The sequence below is a fragment of the Schistocerca serialis genome, chromosome 3 (assembly GCF_023864345.2).
Source record: "Schistocerca serialis cubense isolate TAMUIC-IGC-003099 chromosome 3, iqSchSeri2.2, whole genome shotgun sequence".
Taxonomy (NCBI): domain Eukaryota; kingdom Metazoa; phylum Arthropoda; class Insecta; order Orthoptera; family Acrididae; genus Schistocerca; species Schistocerca serialis.
The window spans coordinates 247,321,829-247,337,431 of record NC_064640.1 but is presented as its reverse complement, the minus strand read 5'-3'; the positions used below and the strand labels follow the sequence as shown (position 1 = coordinate 247,337,431).

At 37.4% G+C, this 15,603-nt stretch overlaps 1 protein-coding gene across 1 annotated transcript in view; it reads left to right on the top strand.

The window, feature by feature from the left end:
* Positions 1–15,603, top strand: part of LOC126469996 (bromodomain adjacent to zinc finger domain protein 2B-like) — a 296,201-nt gene that overhangs the window by 222,881 nt on the left and 57,717 nt on the right. Inside the window, exons 26-27 of the mRNA XM_050097452.1 lie at positions 1,667–1,873; positions 2,402–2,577. Of these exons, the coding sequence (XP_049953409.1) occupies positions 1,667–1,873; positions 2,402–2,577 (383 nt within the window). The remainder of the gene's footprint in view (positions 1–1,666; positions 1,874–2,401; positions 2,578–15,603) is intronic.

Here is a 15,603-nt window from a genome sequence, read left to right as displayed (position 1 = left end):
TCCTATGGGGTTCATGCACTATTTCAGACAAATGTACTGAGCTGAACACAGATGCAGAAACTTACCTCTGAAATCAAAAGTTCAAAATATTATGTGAATTGTCCTACATGGAAAGAGACGCTTCCAACAGCTAATACACCCACATTTAACAACAAATTTACGATTTCTGCAGTAAGCATGCATGGTCTGCCCTGGTAGTATAAATCAAAAGCAAATCTCAGTGAACAACACAGTCAGGAGATGATGTCAACAAGTTTTATCTGGTAACAACATATGCAAAACGTAGGCTGTACTCTGCTGATACAGTTTTATGCCCAGTGCGCTGCGACTGGATCTCATCGTACAACTAGGCATTATAAGGTGCACTGCTGTCATGGTGTTGGCCATATGTCCCAGGTGAACAATATGTGGCTCAGTTGATGTTTTTTCTCCAGGATTTGATGGGATGTCATATCCATCAAGATTATTTTTCTACTGCTCTGTAGAGTGTTATTTGTTGTTTGGTCCAACTGTATGCATTATAGAACTACATTTATTTCTTAAGATATGTGTATAGCCTGCCACAAAAGGAGCACATGATGTATTAAACATGCAGTTTTAAATTCCACACTGTAATACATTAAGAGAAGAATACTTTATCAGTAGTATACTTAAGCATATTTACACCTTCAACCATTCATAAGCCTAAAGTGTTGCGGCATTACTTTTGGTGCACATAGAGGTATTTGTCAGCCTAAGTTACCTGTAGTGCAGTATTACCATATAGAGGGGGAGAATATTAAACATTTTATAAGTTTTCTGTGTCACTCAGTTTGTCCCACAAGTGGTCAGTAATAGCCAATTCTCTTTAGGACTAAAAGATTTCTTGCTCATTATCCACATACTTATAAATTTTTGTATTCTGTTTGGCATCATAGCAAATGGATCGGATGTTCATTTCTAGTGTGAGTATGGAAAAAGAGGATGATGTATTTGAATGCATGTTTACTGTTTGGTGGTGTGTTTGCAATGCCTCATTTTTGATTTTGCTGCTTTGGTTGTTGTCAGTAGAGTGCAGTAAACTGTGTTATCTATAACTACTATGAAGCTATAAAAACGAAATATCATTTTAGAGGCTTATGTGTTTCACATCATACTATATTTGATTTGAAAATTTGCTCTCTTGCAACTATCATTACATTTATTATTATTTTTTGTGTTAGAAACTATTGTTTCTTTTTTTCCCTGTTATTGCTATCATTAGCACCAACATTTTTCTGACTGAAGAAAAGAAATACTGGACAAAACAGGACATTTTGTGTGCTATATTTGCATAATAATTACAAAACTCCTAGGAAAGGTTTACTGTTTTATTTTACTGAGCTTAGTACCATGTGTGTCCACAAGAATTACAAAAAGTATGTGCATTGTTTTAATTGTAAACTTTATGTAAAATTTTTTCTCTGTAATAATTGTTGGTTGTAGATACTGCCTTTAATGGTGTTTTTATTAATCACACTTGTGGTTTTATGCAATGCTCTCAAACTCATTTTTCTTTGTTTGTAAGGCTGCTTTTCTTCCATTTGATGTAAATTGGAACTGGACCATTGTAATCAAAATTTATATGATAAACTGACAATAAACAGTTAAATGGAAACAAGTAAGAAGCAATATTGGTCCATTATAGGTGTGTGTTGCTGGAGGTGAAAAAGCTGTGACAGATCTGGCAATCACTGACATGGATCACAAAATCGCAGCATTACCTGGTGGAGCACCTCTGCGAGACGAGCCAGATCAATGGTACCCACGAGTAGCACTTCGTGTTGACTTGCAGATGCTGGAACAGCTTGAAGTACTTGAAGACAAGGTAGCTAATGCCAGCATGCAGATAAAGGTAAGTTATGGCAAATAATGTATATTTCTACTAAGCTACACTTTACTTAATGCCGTATTATGGTTTTTGGAATATAATTTTGCTGTGTGTTCTAAATATAAGGAGCATTATTTAATTTTTCACCACTTTGGTAATCCATACTCTTTTCTACTTTCTTCATATCAGTCTCTCACACCCCTCACTTTCTGTTAATGATTCATAAATTTTATCTGTTTCTTCTTAGATTAGGTTGCATTTTGCAGTGTCTGTTCTTCCTATATAAATGGCACTTTCTTCACTCCCTTAAACCAGTATTCATGAGCAGAACAACTTTTGCCTGTGGCTGGGTGAATTTTTCTGTTTATACCACCGTTTTGCTTCCCCCTCTCAGCCATGTACTGTATATTACGTATTTTCTATTCACAGCAAGTAGCTTCTCATTTTTATTAGCACAAGGACTTATTTAGTTATGAGGTTGTGAGGCTGTTTGTGGTAACTAGTTGTGTTCAGCGATACATGTTATTTTTCTTTTATGTGCTACACATTTAGGGATGGAAGGTCCCACCGCGGATTACTTCAGATGAGACAGCTGTGTTCAGACCATCGTGTTTACCATCAGATGTTGATGAAGCAAAGACAAATCCAGTCGAGATTGCAAAAGAACGTCTCATTTCCTTAGAAGCTGCAATTGAAAGAAGATACTTAAAGCCTCCACTCGGTGTGAGGTGAGTTTATTATAATATTTTGTATAGTAATGCTGTTAATCATCAAACTGAAAGGTTAATTAACATCTTTTGCTTTAATCTTAGATTTTGCTGTAATACATCCTTTTTATGTTTTACGCCTTGTGCTGAATGCATCTTGTATGTGATACAGTAACAAAAGTGAATACAAAAAGAAGGCTGATCATACAGTGTTTTATGATTATTGTTATAGAAGAATGGTAAATGTTGCCCCACACAACAATTTGTATGGGATTCAGTTTATTACAATGCCTACAAGCATTCAAAGTTACCAGTTAATTATACATAATGTGTTGTGCTATCTAAGAGGAGAAGTAAAGATGAGAGGAGTGCATCCAAATCCCCATCCAGGTATCTTAGTTTACATTTTCAATTTTACTTTGAGTAAATAGTGTATGGTGCCTTCAAGAACACTGCAGTTGATTCCCACTACCATCATTATTCACATGGGATTATGCTCTGTCCATAATGACCAAAGTTTCAAGGGCACATTAAACTCTAACCTTGATTCCTTTTCTTCCTCAGGGAAAAAAATAAGCATGTTTCCTGACACTGTGAAATCTGATTATGAGGCTAGTGGTGTGAAAATAATGCAATAGTTAATACACACATCATACATACAGAATTTGTTCTTTTTGTCCAAGACAATTTCTGCTCAAGCTATACATGTTTGATACCTATTTCTTAAAGTGTATTTTGAGTGTAATTCTTGTGGCAACAGTTTTAGTCTGAATACACAAGAGTTGTAACCAGAATTTTGTGAGATTGTAATGTTTTGTACAGTAATGCTATTGACCATGTAACTGAAAGATTAATTAAAATACTACATACACTGATCAGCCAGAACATTATGACCATCAACCTACTATCGATATAAACCCATTCAGGTGACAGCAGCATCTCGTAGCGAGGAATGACTGCTAGTGCTAGTCAGACACACAGAAGGTGCACGTAGTATCAATGAGCACGCTGTCTGTGTGTAGAATGGAGAAGGCAAACAAGCCATCTGAGTTGGACTGATGGCAGTTAGTGATAGCCTGTAGACTCGGCATGAACATTTCGGGAACTGTGTGACTTGTCAGGTGTTTGAGGAGTGCTGTGGTGAGTGCCTTTCAATACTTGGTAAAACCAAGGTGAAACCACTCCCAGACATCATGGGGCTGGGCAACCACCTCTCATTACAGATGCCGGACATTGTAGGCGGGCAGACTGGTAAAAGAGGACAGGTCGTGAACTGTTGCAGAACTAACATCAGACTTTAATGCTGGGCAGAGTACAAGCGTGTCTGAACACACAGTGCATTGAACACCCCTAACAATGGAGCTTCGCAGTCGATGACCCATGCATGTGCCAATGTTAACACCACGACGTCGGGGGCAGAGTGTTACATGGTCTGATGAATACTGATACCTTCTTTATCACACCGATGGGAAGGCGCAAATCTGTCATCTTCCAGGGGAACAACAACTTGACACCTGTACTACCAGACAGAGGAAAGTTGGTGGTGGCTCTATGTTGTACGGAACATTCATGTAGGCATCCATGGATCCAGTGGAGCTTGTGAGGGGCATCATGACCGCCAAGGAGTATCATACACTGGTTGCAGACCATGTACAACCCTTCATGACGATTGTGTTTCCCGACAGCAGTGGCGTTTTTCAACAAGATTGTGCACCATGTCACAAGGCCAGGAGTGTGATGGAGTGGTTCATGGAACACAGTGACGAGTTACAATTGATGTGTTGGCCCTCCAACTCACCAGATCTGAACCCAATAGAACATATATGGGGTATGATTGAATGTGGTGTCAGAGCTCATCACCCCCTCCCCAGAATTCACAGGAATTAGGTGACTTTATGTGCAGATGTGGTGCCAGCTCCCTCCAGTGACCTACCAAGGCCTCATTGATTCTACACCACAACGCATCGCTACTGTTATCTGTGCCAAAGGTGGACACACCGGATATTATGTAGGTGGTATAATGTTCTAACTGATCAGTGTACATTAAAATACTAATATTTTGTTGGTAAAATTAGTCATGTAAACTGCATATTAGTTCTGCTCAAAGGCTGAACACAAGTTTTACCATCCAGTTTGACACCTTAACTTTTCTTGTACAGGAAGTATATGTGGTCTACTTTTTGCCTGGGCCATTGTAAAGCATACTCATTTTTTATTTATAATTATGTGATGGAGAAGAAATTCAATTGCTTGCTGTAGATAAACATTTACATTACTGCTAAATTAATCTTGATAACTTGTATTGATGTCATGTGAAGACTTAGAACTGTGATAACATCATATAGGTCTAAACACTTAAAATATACCAAAGAAATATTTTACAAGGTATCTCTACTAAGAGTTATCATATGCCATTTCTCTAGTGTTTTGAAGGTATTTTCAGTTTAGTCTTTGTGACATGTATGGTTGTTAAGCCTTAACAAAAACTGCTCAAAATCTTCATACAACCTTCGCTGTCAAAGGAAAGCATAGTTCTGTGTCTCATTTTAACAAAATTTCAGAATTGTGTTTTTATGTTCCCAATTAATACAGCAATGTCAGGTCACTCTGTTGTGATATTCCACTCCATCTACAGGCCGCAAGTGGCCCATCGGGACCATCCGACTGCCGTGTCATCCTCAGAGGAGGATGCGGATAGGAGGGGCATGGGGTCAGCACACCGCTCTCCCGGTCATAATGATGGTATTCTTGACCAAAGCCGCTACTATTCGGTTGAGTAGCTCCTCAATTGGCATCACGAGGCTGAGTGCACGCCAAAAAATGGCAACAGTGCATGGCGGCCTGGATGGTCACCCATCCAAGTGCCGACCATGCCCGACAGCACTTAACTTTGGTGATCTCACGCGAACCGGTGTATCCACTGTGGCAGGGCCATTGCCACTGTGATATTTGGTTCAAAATTATTTATTTACAGTCACAGCAAAACATTGAGTTTGGTTGCTGTTACATGCCACACTTTTCTAAAGTCCTGTCGTACTGTGATATACAGTGACTATCACATAGTGAACAAAGAACAAGCTGATGGAGTTTCAGACAGTTTTGTGATTGGTCTGAAGACTGCCTAGCAAATAGAAGTAAGCAAATGAAGAGAAATATACAAAACTAATTGTAAGAAAGGCAGATGCCAGACTGAAACCCACTGAACAACAGTTACGCATAAAAGATATGACATAAAAAATCCTTGCTTGACCAGTTCCTGAGTATTTTCTATGGGTCTGGGACTATTACCAGGTCAGATTAATAGAAGCAGTAGAGATGAAGCGAAACATAGTTACAAGAGAGGCATTACACAGCACACAGGATTTTACTGTTAATATTTCAAAAGTGTAAATTCAAAGAACACTTGGGCAGTATGTAACTGTGCTCCATATATATCTCATGAAATGACTGTGATGGTTAAATAAGAAGACTTGAAGCTCATGTGGAAGCTTACCCACCATCATTCTTTTTGTACACCATTCATAAATGGAATGGGGATAATGGTAAATAAAGTTGTACGTAAAACACCCTTGGCCACATTCTTTCAGGTGGCTGGGAGAGAATAGTTTTAGATGTATATTGAGATGCATCCAGTTGCTGCCAGAAACATGATTATTCTGCATTTTTTGCTGTTGCTCTCAGTAAATCACCTTGACCTTAATACCACACAACACTAGTTTGAGGTAGGACTGTTGATAGTTTTAAAAATATTGGGAATGTGATATATCGAGAATAGGTGTTGATATATTGATGGAAAAATATTGATGTAGAGGCCCATAAAAATATTGGCTTCACATTGTAAGCATACTGCCAGTTTTATAGCAGTATATTTAAGTACTGGTTTATTGTTAGATATTCTGTACATCAAAAAACTAGTAGCCTGGCTATCCCCCTTAGAGCAAGAACTGAAAGGAAAACTATGCATGTTTATCCTTGGCAATAACCACTTTGCTAACAATGGTATCCACATGTAAGTGGCACAATAAAAAGTGTCCGATGGGTCTGTGGCTCGATTTCATCACTTCATGTTGACTTCCCTGTTTTTTTTTTTTTTTGTTTTTTTTTCATTTCTGCCAATGTCAGTGACCTAGCAGTTGTAGTGTCAAAATTGCATGGTGAAGCTAAATGTTGCAGTTTCTGTTGGTAGCAACAAGTGCTGATTACATCAGCATTTCCCCTCACACATTTCTGCCCACAGCGAAGACCAATTGTGTCATTTAGATTTTTGTTCATAATTTTCAGCAACTGTTTTTGAAGAATGCCGATGTGAAAAAATAGCACACGAGCTGCGTTGAAATTTTGTTTTTTAATGCAACTGGTGTGCTATTACCTTCACCCCCCCCCCCCCCCCCTCCCCCAGCCAGTCGGACTTCCTCTTCTTATCACATATATATACTTGCTTCACACAGTCAAAGAGAAAGATTGGACATGATGAAAGCTCAAAAATTAGTAAGACTCCTTCACCCAGTGAAAGTGAAATTACGTTCTACTACAATTTCAAAAGAACAGCTTCAAATATGTACCAAAAATTGTCAAAAAAATATAATATATAAGAAAGTTATTGGCACTCAGTACTGCTATTTTGATATTGCTGATATATATTGACACTTTTTGGAAAAATATCGATACATCAATACATCAATATTTTATAAACAGCCCTAGTTTGAGGTTATGCCTCTATTAGCCACATAAAATTAAAATTTAGATGTAATCAAACAGTGGAAAGTCCAAGTTGGGGTATCAGCAATATTATGAAAATGATAGAGTGCTACTCATTGTAAAGATGACACGTTGAGTTGCAGACAGGCACAGCAAAAAGACTTTTACGTGTGTGACAGTCTTTTAATCGTGCCTGTCTGCAACTCAGCACATCATCTTTACAGTGTGTAGCACTCTATCTTTTTCACAATTTTCTTAAAATGTAGGTATGATTTTTTTAATAATATAAATCAAAATAATATTTTCCATTGACAATGGAGATAGTATGAAACAGCTCATGACCAAACTCACAAGAGGAAAATCCCCTGGCAACCATTAGGAGAGACACATGATACACAGTTTCTGTAGCTTTCAGTGAATCTGTTTATGTTATAAAACCAGAGGGCTTGTAAGAAGTCCAGAATTCAGGCAACAAACTTTTTACAAATGTATGTCACAAAAAAATTAAAGTGTAAAGAGCAATATTCACATTTAAGCTGGCAACAAAAATACTCATCTGATTATTTGATAATGTCTTGCATGATGATTTTGGGTGTCCATCTGCAGTTCGCTGCCTGGAAAAATCAAATCTGCAAATCGGTTCTCCAAATAATGTAGATCACACCAGGTGTGTAATTAAATTGTTTGTATTTATTGCACATTACTTTTTACACAAAACAGAATGAAATTAAGATTGACAAAACTTTGAGAGCATGGTAAAATTACATCTCTTAGTGACATGGATGCCAACCAAATTTTGATGCTCGTGCAACAACTATGGTGACCTCAGCAGTTCCATTTTTTATATATCTGAACAACTGGAAAAATAGAGATCTATGGTTAGGTTTCTTAAACAAGTTAATTCACAGTTACAAACTTTTGAGTTTTCATTACTTTATGCATATCTTTTGTTTTAGAGATACAATTACATATTAATACACTGTTTTCTTTGTCATTAAACTTGATTTTTCCATTTGATTAACAATGTAAAAATATTGTTCATTAATTTATTAATTACAGAGTGCTTTTTGTTGTTAACATGTTTACACTGAAGTGCCAAAGAAACTGGAATGGGCATGTGTATTCAGATATATGTAAACGGGCAGAATAAGGCACTGCGGTTGGCAATGCCTAAATAAGACAACAAGTGTCTGGCACAGTTGTTAGATCAGTACTGCTGCCACAATCGCAGGTTATCAAGATTTAAGTGAGTTTGAATGTGGTGTTATAGTTGGCACATGAGCGATGGTACAGAGCATCTCTGAGGTAGCAATGATGTGGGGATTTTCCCATATAACGATTTCACGCGTGTTCCGTGAATATCAGGAATCCAGTAAAACATCAAATCTCTGACATTGCTGTGGCTGGAAAAAGATACTACAAGAACAGGACCAGTGACGACTGAAGAGAATTGTTCAATGTGACAGAAGTGCAACCCTTCCATAAATTGCTGCATATTTTGATGCTGGGCCATCAAAAAGTGTCAGTGTGGGAACAATTCAACAAGGTATCATCAATATGGACTTTCGGAGCCAAAGACCCACTCATGTACCCTTGATGACAACACAACTCAAAGTATTATGCCTCGCCCGGGCCTGTCAACACCGACATTGGGCTGTTGATGACTGGAAACATGTTGCCTGGTTGGATGAGTCTTCTTTCAAATTATCTTGAGTGGATGGACGTGTACGGGATGGAGACAACTTCATGAATCTGTGGACCCTGCATGTCAGCAGGGGACTATTCAAGCTGTAGGAGGCTCTGTAATGGAGTAGGGCATGTGCAGTTGGAGTGATATGGATCCCTGATATGTCTAGATATGGCTGACAGGTGACACTTATGTAGGCATCTTGACTGATGACCTGCAGCCATTCATGTCCATTGTGCATTCTGACAGACCTGGGCAATTCCAGCAGGACAATGTGACACCCCACACGTCCGGAATCACTACAGAGTGGCTCCAGGAACACACTTCTGAGTTTAAACACTACCGCTGGCCACCAAACTCCCCAGACTTGAACATTATTGAGCATATCTGGGATGCCTTGCAGCGTGCTGTTCAGAAGAGATCTCCATCCCATCATACTCTTACGGATTTATGGACAGCCCTGCAGGATTTGTGGTGTCAGTTCCCTCCAGCACTACTTCAGACATTAGTAGAGTCCATGCCACATCGTGTTCTGGCACTTCTGCATGCTCGCAGGGGCCCTACACAATATAAGGCAGGTGTACCAGTTTCTTTGGCTCTTCAATGTATAACATTCTGTTATCATGTTCTGATAGAATAATTTGAGATCAAAGAAAATGTGAGTATATACCACTTGTTTACAATGTAGCTTTCAAAATTTGCTATACCAACTAAACATTGTACTGAGTTTTATAATTATTGATGAGTTTGTATTGAACAATATAGTTTGGAAGAGATAACCATCTAATTTGCATTTCAAAAATATACAAACTCTCATATGGTTACATTCTTAATAGCCAGTATCACACATTTCATAATGTCCCGCTTGGTCCATGATATTACTATGTTTACATGGACGGCATGTGTTATTGCCTAACTGAGGAGTCAGGTTAAATCCTCATTACTGCCAAGAATTTTTTCTTGGTGAGGGGAGTGGAATAGGATCCTCATGAGTACAGTTGAACCTGTGGGAGAGTTCTGTTCTCATTGTAAGCTCCTCCAGTAATGTGAGCCATTGACAGAAGAAGCAGCAGTTTGATTGTCAATGAAATGTCCTAGGAGATTGATAATCATGTGCACGCCCGCGCACACACGCACACGCACACACACACACACACACACACACACACACACACACACACACACACACACACACACACACACTTGTGATCTTTGGAAGGTGACTTTAAATGAATGAAAATACCAATAAACGTATCTGGCACTGTGGGTATAAAATGTGAGAAACAAGATTGAGAGATGATTAGCATATACATTTGGCAGAATGCAAAATCTGTTCTGATGAATTAGTACAGTGAGGAAGAAGATTTATGTAAAGTCAGCCAGTATCTCCAGACGGAGGATGAGTGTAGATAGAGAAATAATGGTGTATTTTGTAAGTCAAAGAAAAACTTCTCTCATTCATTTAGAAGTTATAGGGAGACATAAAATGATATTTTCCTGGTCAAATATCAAGTAACCACCATTTGGAAATATTGAGAACATTGGAGTAATGATTGACTCAGTTCTCTGTTGTTTGTAATTTAGATATTTTTTGAACCTGCTAAATTCTGACAAGATAACAGTATGTTATAAAATCTGTTAGTGAAAACCCTTCAAGTTATCTTATGTGGATTACATCTAGCTCTATGCAAAAAGTAAGCAGCAACAACAAAACCTACTGAAACTACGTGAAGTATTCTCCATGTCTTTGTAATGGAATCTGGCTCAAAAAGTGCTAAATTCTTTTATTTTTGCTCAAGAAACTGTGCAGTATACAATGTGAAACCCAACTTGCACTTTTCTCACATGACATACTGAAAGCTTTGGATCAAGGCAGGCAGGTAAATGCAGTAATTCTTGATTTCTGAAAAGCATTTTACTCAGTACCACACCTATGCTTATTGCCAAAGGTATGGTCATTTGAGGTATCAGGTGAAATTTGTGTCTGGATTGAGGACCTTTTGTGTAGGGAGGAAGCAGCATGTTATCTCGGATGGAGACTTATCATCAAATGTAAAAGTAATTTTGGGTGTGTAGTTATGGACTGCTCCATTAATAGACTACTCATCTTGTGCTATCACCTATACAAATGCTGATGGTGCTACTCTACAATGAAATTGACAGTTATAACAGTATTACAAAAACCAACAAGGCTCTCTCAAAGTCATAATATCATGGAGGATGCTTCCAAAATACATGGGAGCAGGACGTCACGTTAATATCAACAACCATTATAAAAACAAATCCATTTCTACTGTCCTTACTGCCAAGAGGAAATTTAGCTGTAATTTTCCATTTGAAAATAATGGGATGGTTGGTAGAGGGTAACTCTCGGTGATATTTTCTTGTGGAAATAGAGTTTCTTGTCACTCCCCAACACAGTGTCTCAGAGCCAACAATTGGGTACTGTTGCGTGTTATAGTGCATGGCTTTATGACACTGCCATCTCAGTAATCAAATATTACACTTGAAGCGGTAGAGCAAAATAAATAAGTGTACTGACTGGTTACAATCAGTTTATTAACATTGCTGTATTCTATTTTTGCATATCCTTGTAGAAGAATACGAGGTCATGGTTACTTTCATGAATTTATATAGATCCTGCCAACTCTTGGTTATGGAACATGTAGTTTAAAACTCCGGAAGTTTGCTATGTGTTTATAGATGAATATTACATACATAAAACATCTTTGCTTGGGGAAAAAATTAAATTCATGGCTCTAAAAATACTGATGCTCAAGTCAATATGAAGCAAACATCTTTCAATCTTTTGCTTGACACTGACACTAGTTTGCATCTGTCATAAACATTTTAAGTGAAGTAACACTTGGTATTTTAATATTTTACTATTCACAGTGACTGACATGAGTTTTCCAATCTGCTTACACTTTTTTGTGTGGTAAATATAGGCAACGGAAAGTGACTTTGGTGTTACAAGCAAGCTATGTATGCCTAGTCACATCAGATCTGCATCAACCCTATGAATTTGGTCATTTACATTTATACACTGACCAACCTAGCTGTACAGCATTATTATGCAGCAGTCTGTTACAACCAATCATTGACTATGCATTTGGGTGTTGGGATAACAATGGTGGTGCTCAAATGAGCCACTGTCTCAACTGACTGACAAAAATTTTATTGTAGTGGATGACTCTCTGTTCCAGCCACATATTTATAAAATACTTACTGTGTTTATGGTAGGATTAGGATTAAAAGTTCTGAATGAAGTTTTATTTTTTTCTCAGTATGATATTACTTTGGGCTGGTACCAAGAGTTGTTACCACATTTTGTGGACCATAAGATGCTACGGACTATAAGACACAGATTAATTTTTAAGTAATTCTTTAAAAAAATTATGTTTTTACCATTTCAAGTATTAGACTGCAAAGCAAGACTAAAAAAAGTTCAAAGTTTATAAAATCGAACTGACCTTTAAAATCACTGAAAATTGTCATCTGGACTTTCTTATTTATGCTGCATTTCTTCCAAGATTTAACAATAATGTCTCCTCTCACTCTAGACCACAACTGTTTTTATCCACGGAGACACTTGTTTGATTTTATGTTGTTTTAAAGCTCTCTTCGGCATGAATTCATGTAGGATTTCACCCATCATCCATTTGTTCCATTCCTCTCTCATACACTTTAAACAGTTTATTTATTGAGACATCAAAAGGTCACAATTGTAAATTAAGTCCACTCAGAATAACAGCATGCTTTGTATTTCCCTGTTTCAATTTCTCTTTCACACAGTTTTTCAAATGGCTACTAAACTGATCTCACACAAGAGAACTCTTCTCCAGTAAAGCACCTTTCCTTCTCTCCCACACTCTGTTAATCCATAATTCCATACCAGCCTCATCCATCCAGCCCTTGTCACGTACATGAACGACAATATCAGACAGTATTTCAGAAGGTTTTGTCATTGTTTCGGGCTAGAAAATGATCATTGGATTAAGTTTAGTACCATGGGCACAACACAAAAGAACAACAGTGTAATGCATTTTTTCATGTCCACTTGTTTTTATAGTTACAGTTTTAGCATCTTTCATGGCAACAGTTCTGTTACTTGGACATCAAATCTTGGAGGACTTTGGTCTATATTTGTTATTTGGCTTATTCCACACTGGTTTTCTTTCAGTGTTGAATAATATAGCAATGGAAAGATAATATTTTCTCTTCATACTCTTGTGACATTTTCTGAGATATTTTGGTTTTGGTTCACATGCTACCATATTTACTTGAATCTAAGCTGCACTCAAATCTAAGCCACACCTGAAAAATGAGACTCAAAATCAAGGGAAAAATAATTCCCAAATCTAAGCCGCTCCTGAAATTTGAGACTCGAAATTGAAGGTGAGAGAAAAGTTTTAAACCGCCCCTCCAAATTGAAACAAAGTTGGTCCATTGTAATGTGAAACACAATTGAGGTCAAATGGATGAAGATAAAGCTGCAGTAGTTTGGTTCGAGTCGTAAGATTAACAATTAAGCTTTACCAAGTAGCCATTGCTATGTGTCAGGTGCTCCGTCCGTATTTATATGGCTACTCTTCCTTTTTCGCGCTTCATCTGATTTGAATCGATTGCTTATTTTGCTTTGATCTGATAAGTGCCGTGCTCTTTGTTATAGGGGTTTATGTCACGCTAAGCTGAAAGTGCATTATTGTACTGTGTCATGCATTGTTTGTTGCATTCTGATAATGAGTGTTTACAACCTGTCGCCGCTCGTGGCATGGCTTGTTTTTGTGCATGCTACCGCAGCTTACAATTAAAAAAAAAGAGAGGAGTTGTCTCATAAGTGAAACAATGGCAAGACACTGCTATTTGTTGTTACTTACACTGCTGCTTTCTTTGATAATGATCAACAAGAACCAAATAATAGACTGCGTATGATAGAAGATGTTCTGAACGAGAGTTTAGCAAAAATTTTTCTCCGTTTGAAAATCTTTGCAGACGCCTCTTTAGTACATTAAATTCTGCACAGAAATTAGAGTCATCTTAGATTTAAGAATCTAGTCAGTTGCAGTGCTTCATTTCTGACTGTATCACTATTCAGCATAAGAATAATACAAATATAAACATGACATGATATGTATATTCTTCCACGTTTGCTGTTGTCTCACTCTAGTATCATAGTTTATTAGGCAGACAGGATTTAAATGTGATAGCAGCAAACACGAAAGGATACATGGCATAATGTTTACATTCTTCTACCTTTTCTTTTAATTTATTTACTGATACAGAGGTTTTGGCGCCAGTATTTATCTTTGTGCCTGCAAAGCATACTTGTTTTGCACTACATATATTTTACGGTAGAAGTTAGTTGTGGCGACACCTACCAACATTTTTCAGAACTTCCACTTACTTTGCACTCGATTCCAAGCTGCAGAAGGTTTTTTGGATTACAAAAACTGGAAAAAAAATCCAGCTTAGATTCGAGTAAATACGGTACGTCTATGATGCTTCGTAAACCTGTAGCACAAACCAACTCCACCTATAAACTATATTAAGTTCCATTGTAGCGCCAGCTTATGGGTGTGTATTTGAATCATTTTTGTATTAATTCTGGTGCCATTTTTATGGTGTCTTTTAATCCATTTCAATACGTAATCTTGTAGTTTTGGCCATTTTGCGTTCAGCCATCTATTTGCACATTTAGTCTTTGTCATCTATTTTAATTCTTCTTTACCAGCTCACCATTTGCGAATGGTTTCTCCTGTTGGTAGAGGACCAAAATGCCACTCAGCTCCTCTGTTTCCATGCTCTCCTGCATATGCTGTTACTTTCAATTTATAGCCCACATCACATACATACCTTTTTTTTCCCCAATATGAAACTAGCTAACAAAAATATTGTATTGTTACTGATAACACATATCAGTTTCAGTTCAGGTTTCTGGCACCATATGCTGCAATGATGCCTCATAGGCTATGCTGTGCTCTGGGTTTGTGATGGTGGTACACAAGGGAGACAGTGTTTGCAAGTTTGTGAATCCCCGCAACTCATGTTCATTGCATCGGTGCACTGCTGCTGTCAGTTGAATCCAATGATAGCAAATGGAGATAGATTTCCCACAACATAGAATATCTGGCCATTTTAAAGACTGCCAGGAATTTTATGTCAAACACTGGATATTTTTATATTAATTCTGAGTATAAGACACATCTAAATTTTGGAGACAATGTTTCGAAGAAAAAAGTGTCTAATAGTCCACAAAATATGGTATGTGATGTAAAATAAGAAGCTTACAACAATAGAAGCTCCCCAAACATTTCATTATACCAGTTGTTAACGTGCTACAATAAATACCACATTTTCTGAGATAAATGCCACTGAATCTTAGATAAAATAAAGTAAGTATGAGCACAGCTCAGTTTTCAGATGTAATTATGTGGGGCATTTTCTGAAAGTGAGATTTTTCTAGGGCATCCTCTTCACTAGTGATTATAATGTCCAAAACTCTCATATTTTGTATTTTATTTTAAAATGAGTACATTTTTCTTTTGATCCAAAAAATATTAGTCTTAACACTTGAAGGTACTTAATGTAGTGCCTTGCATTTAGTTGACATAATTAGTTGAGATGCTCATTATTAGCTTTCCCTACATTCCTGAAGGTTT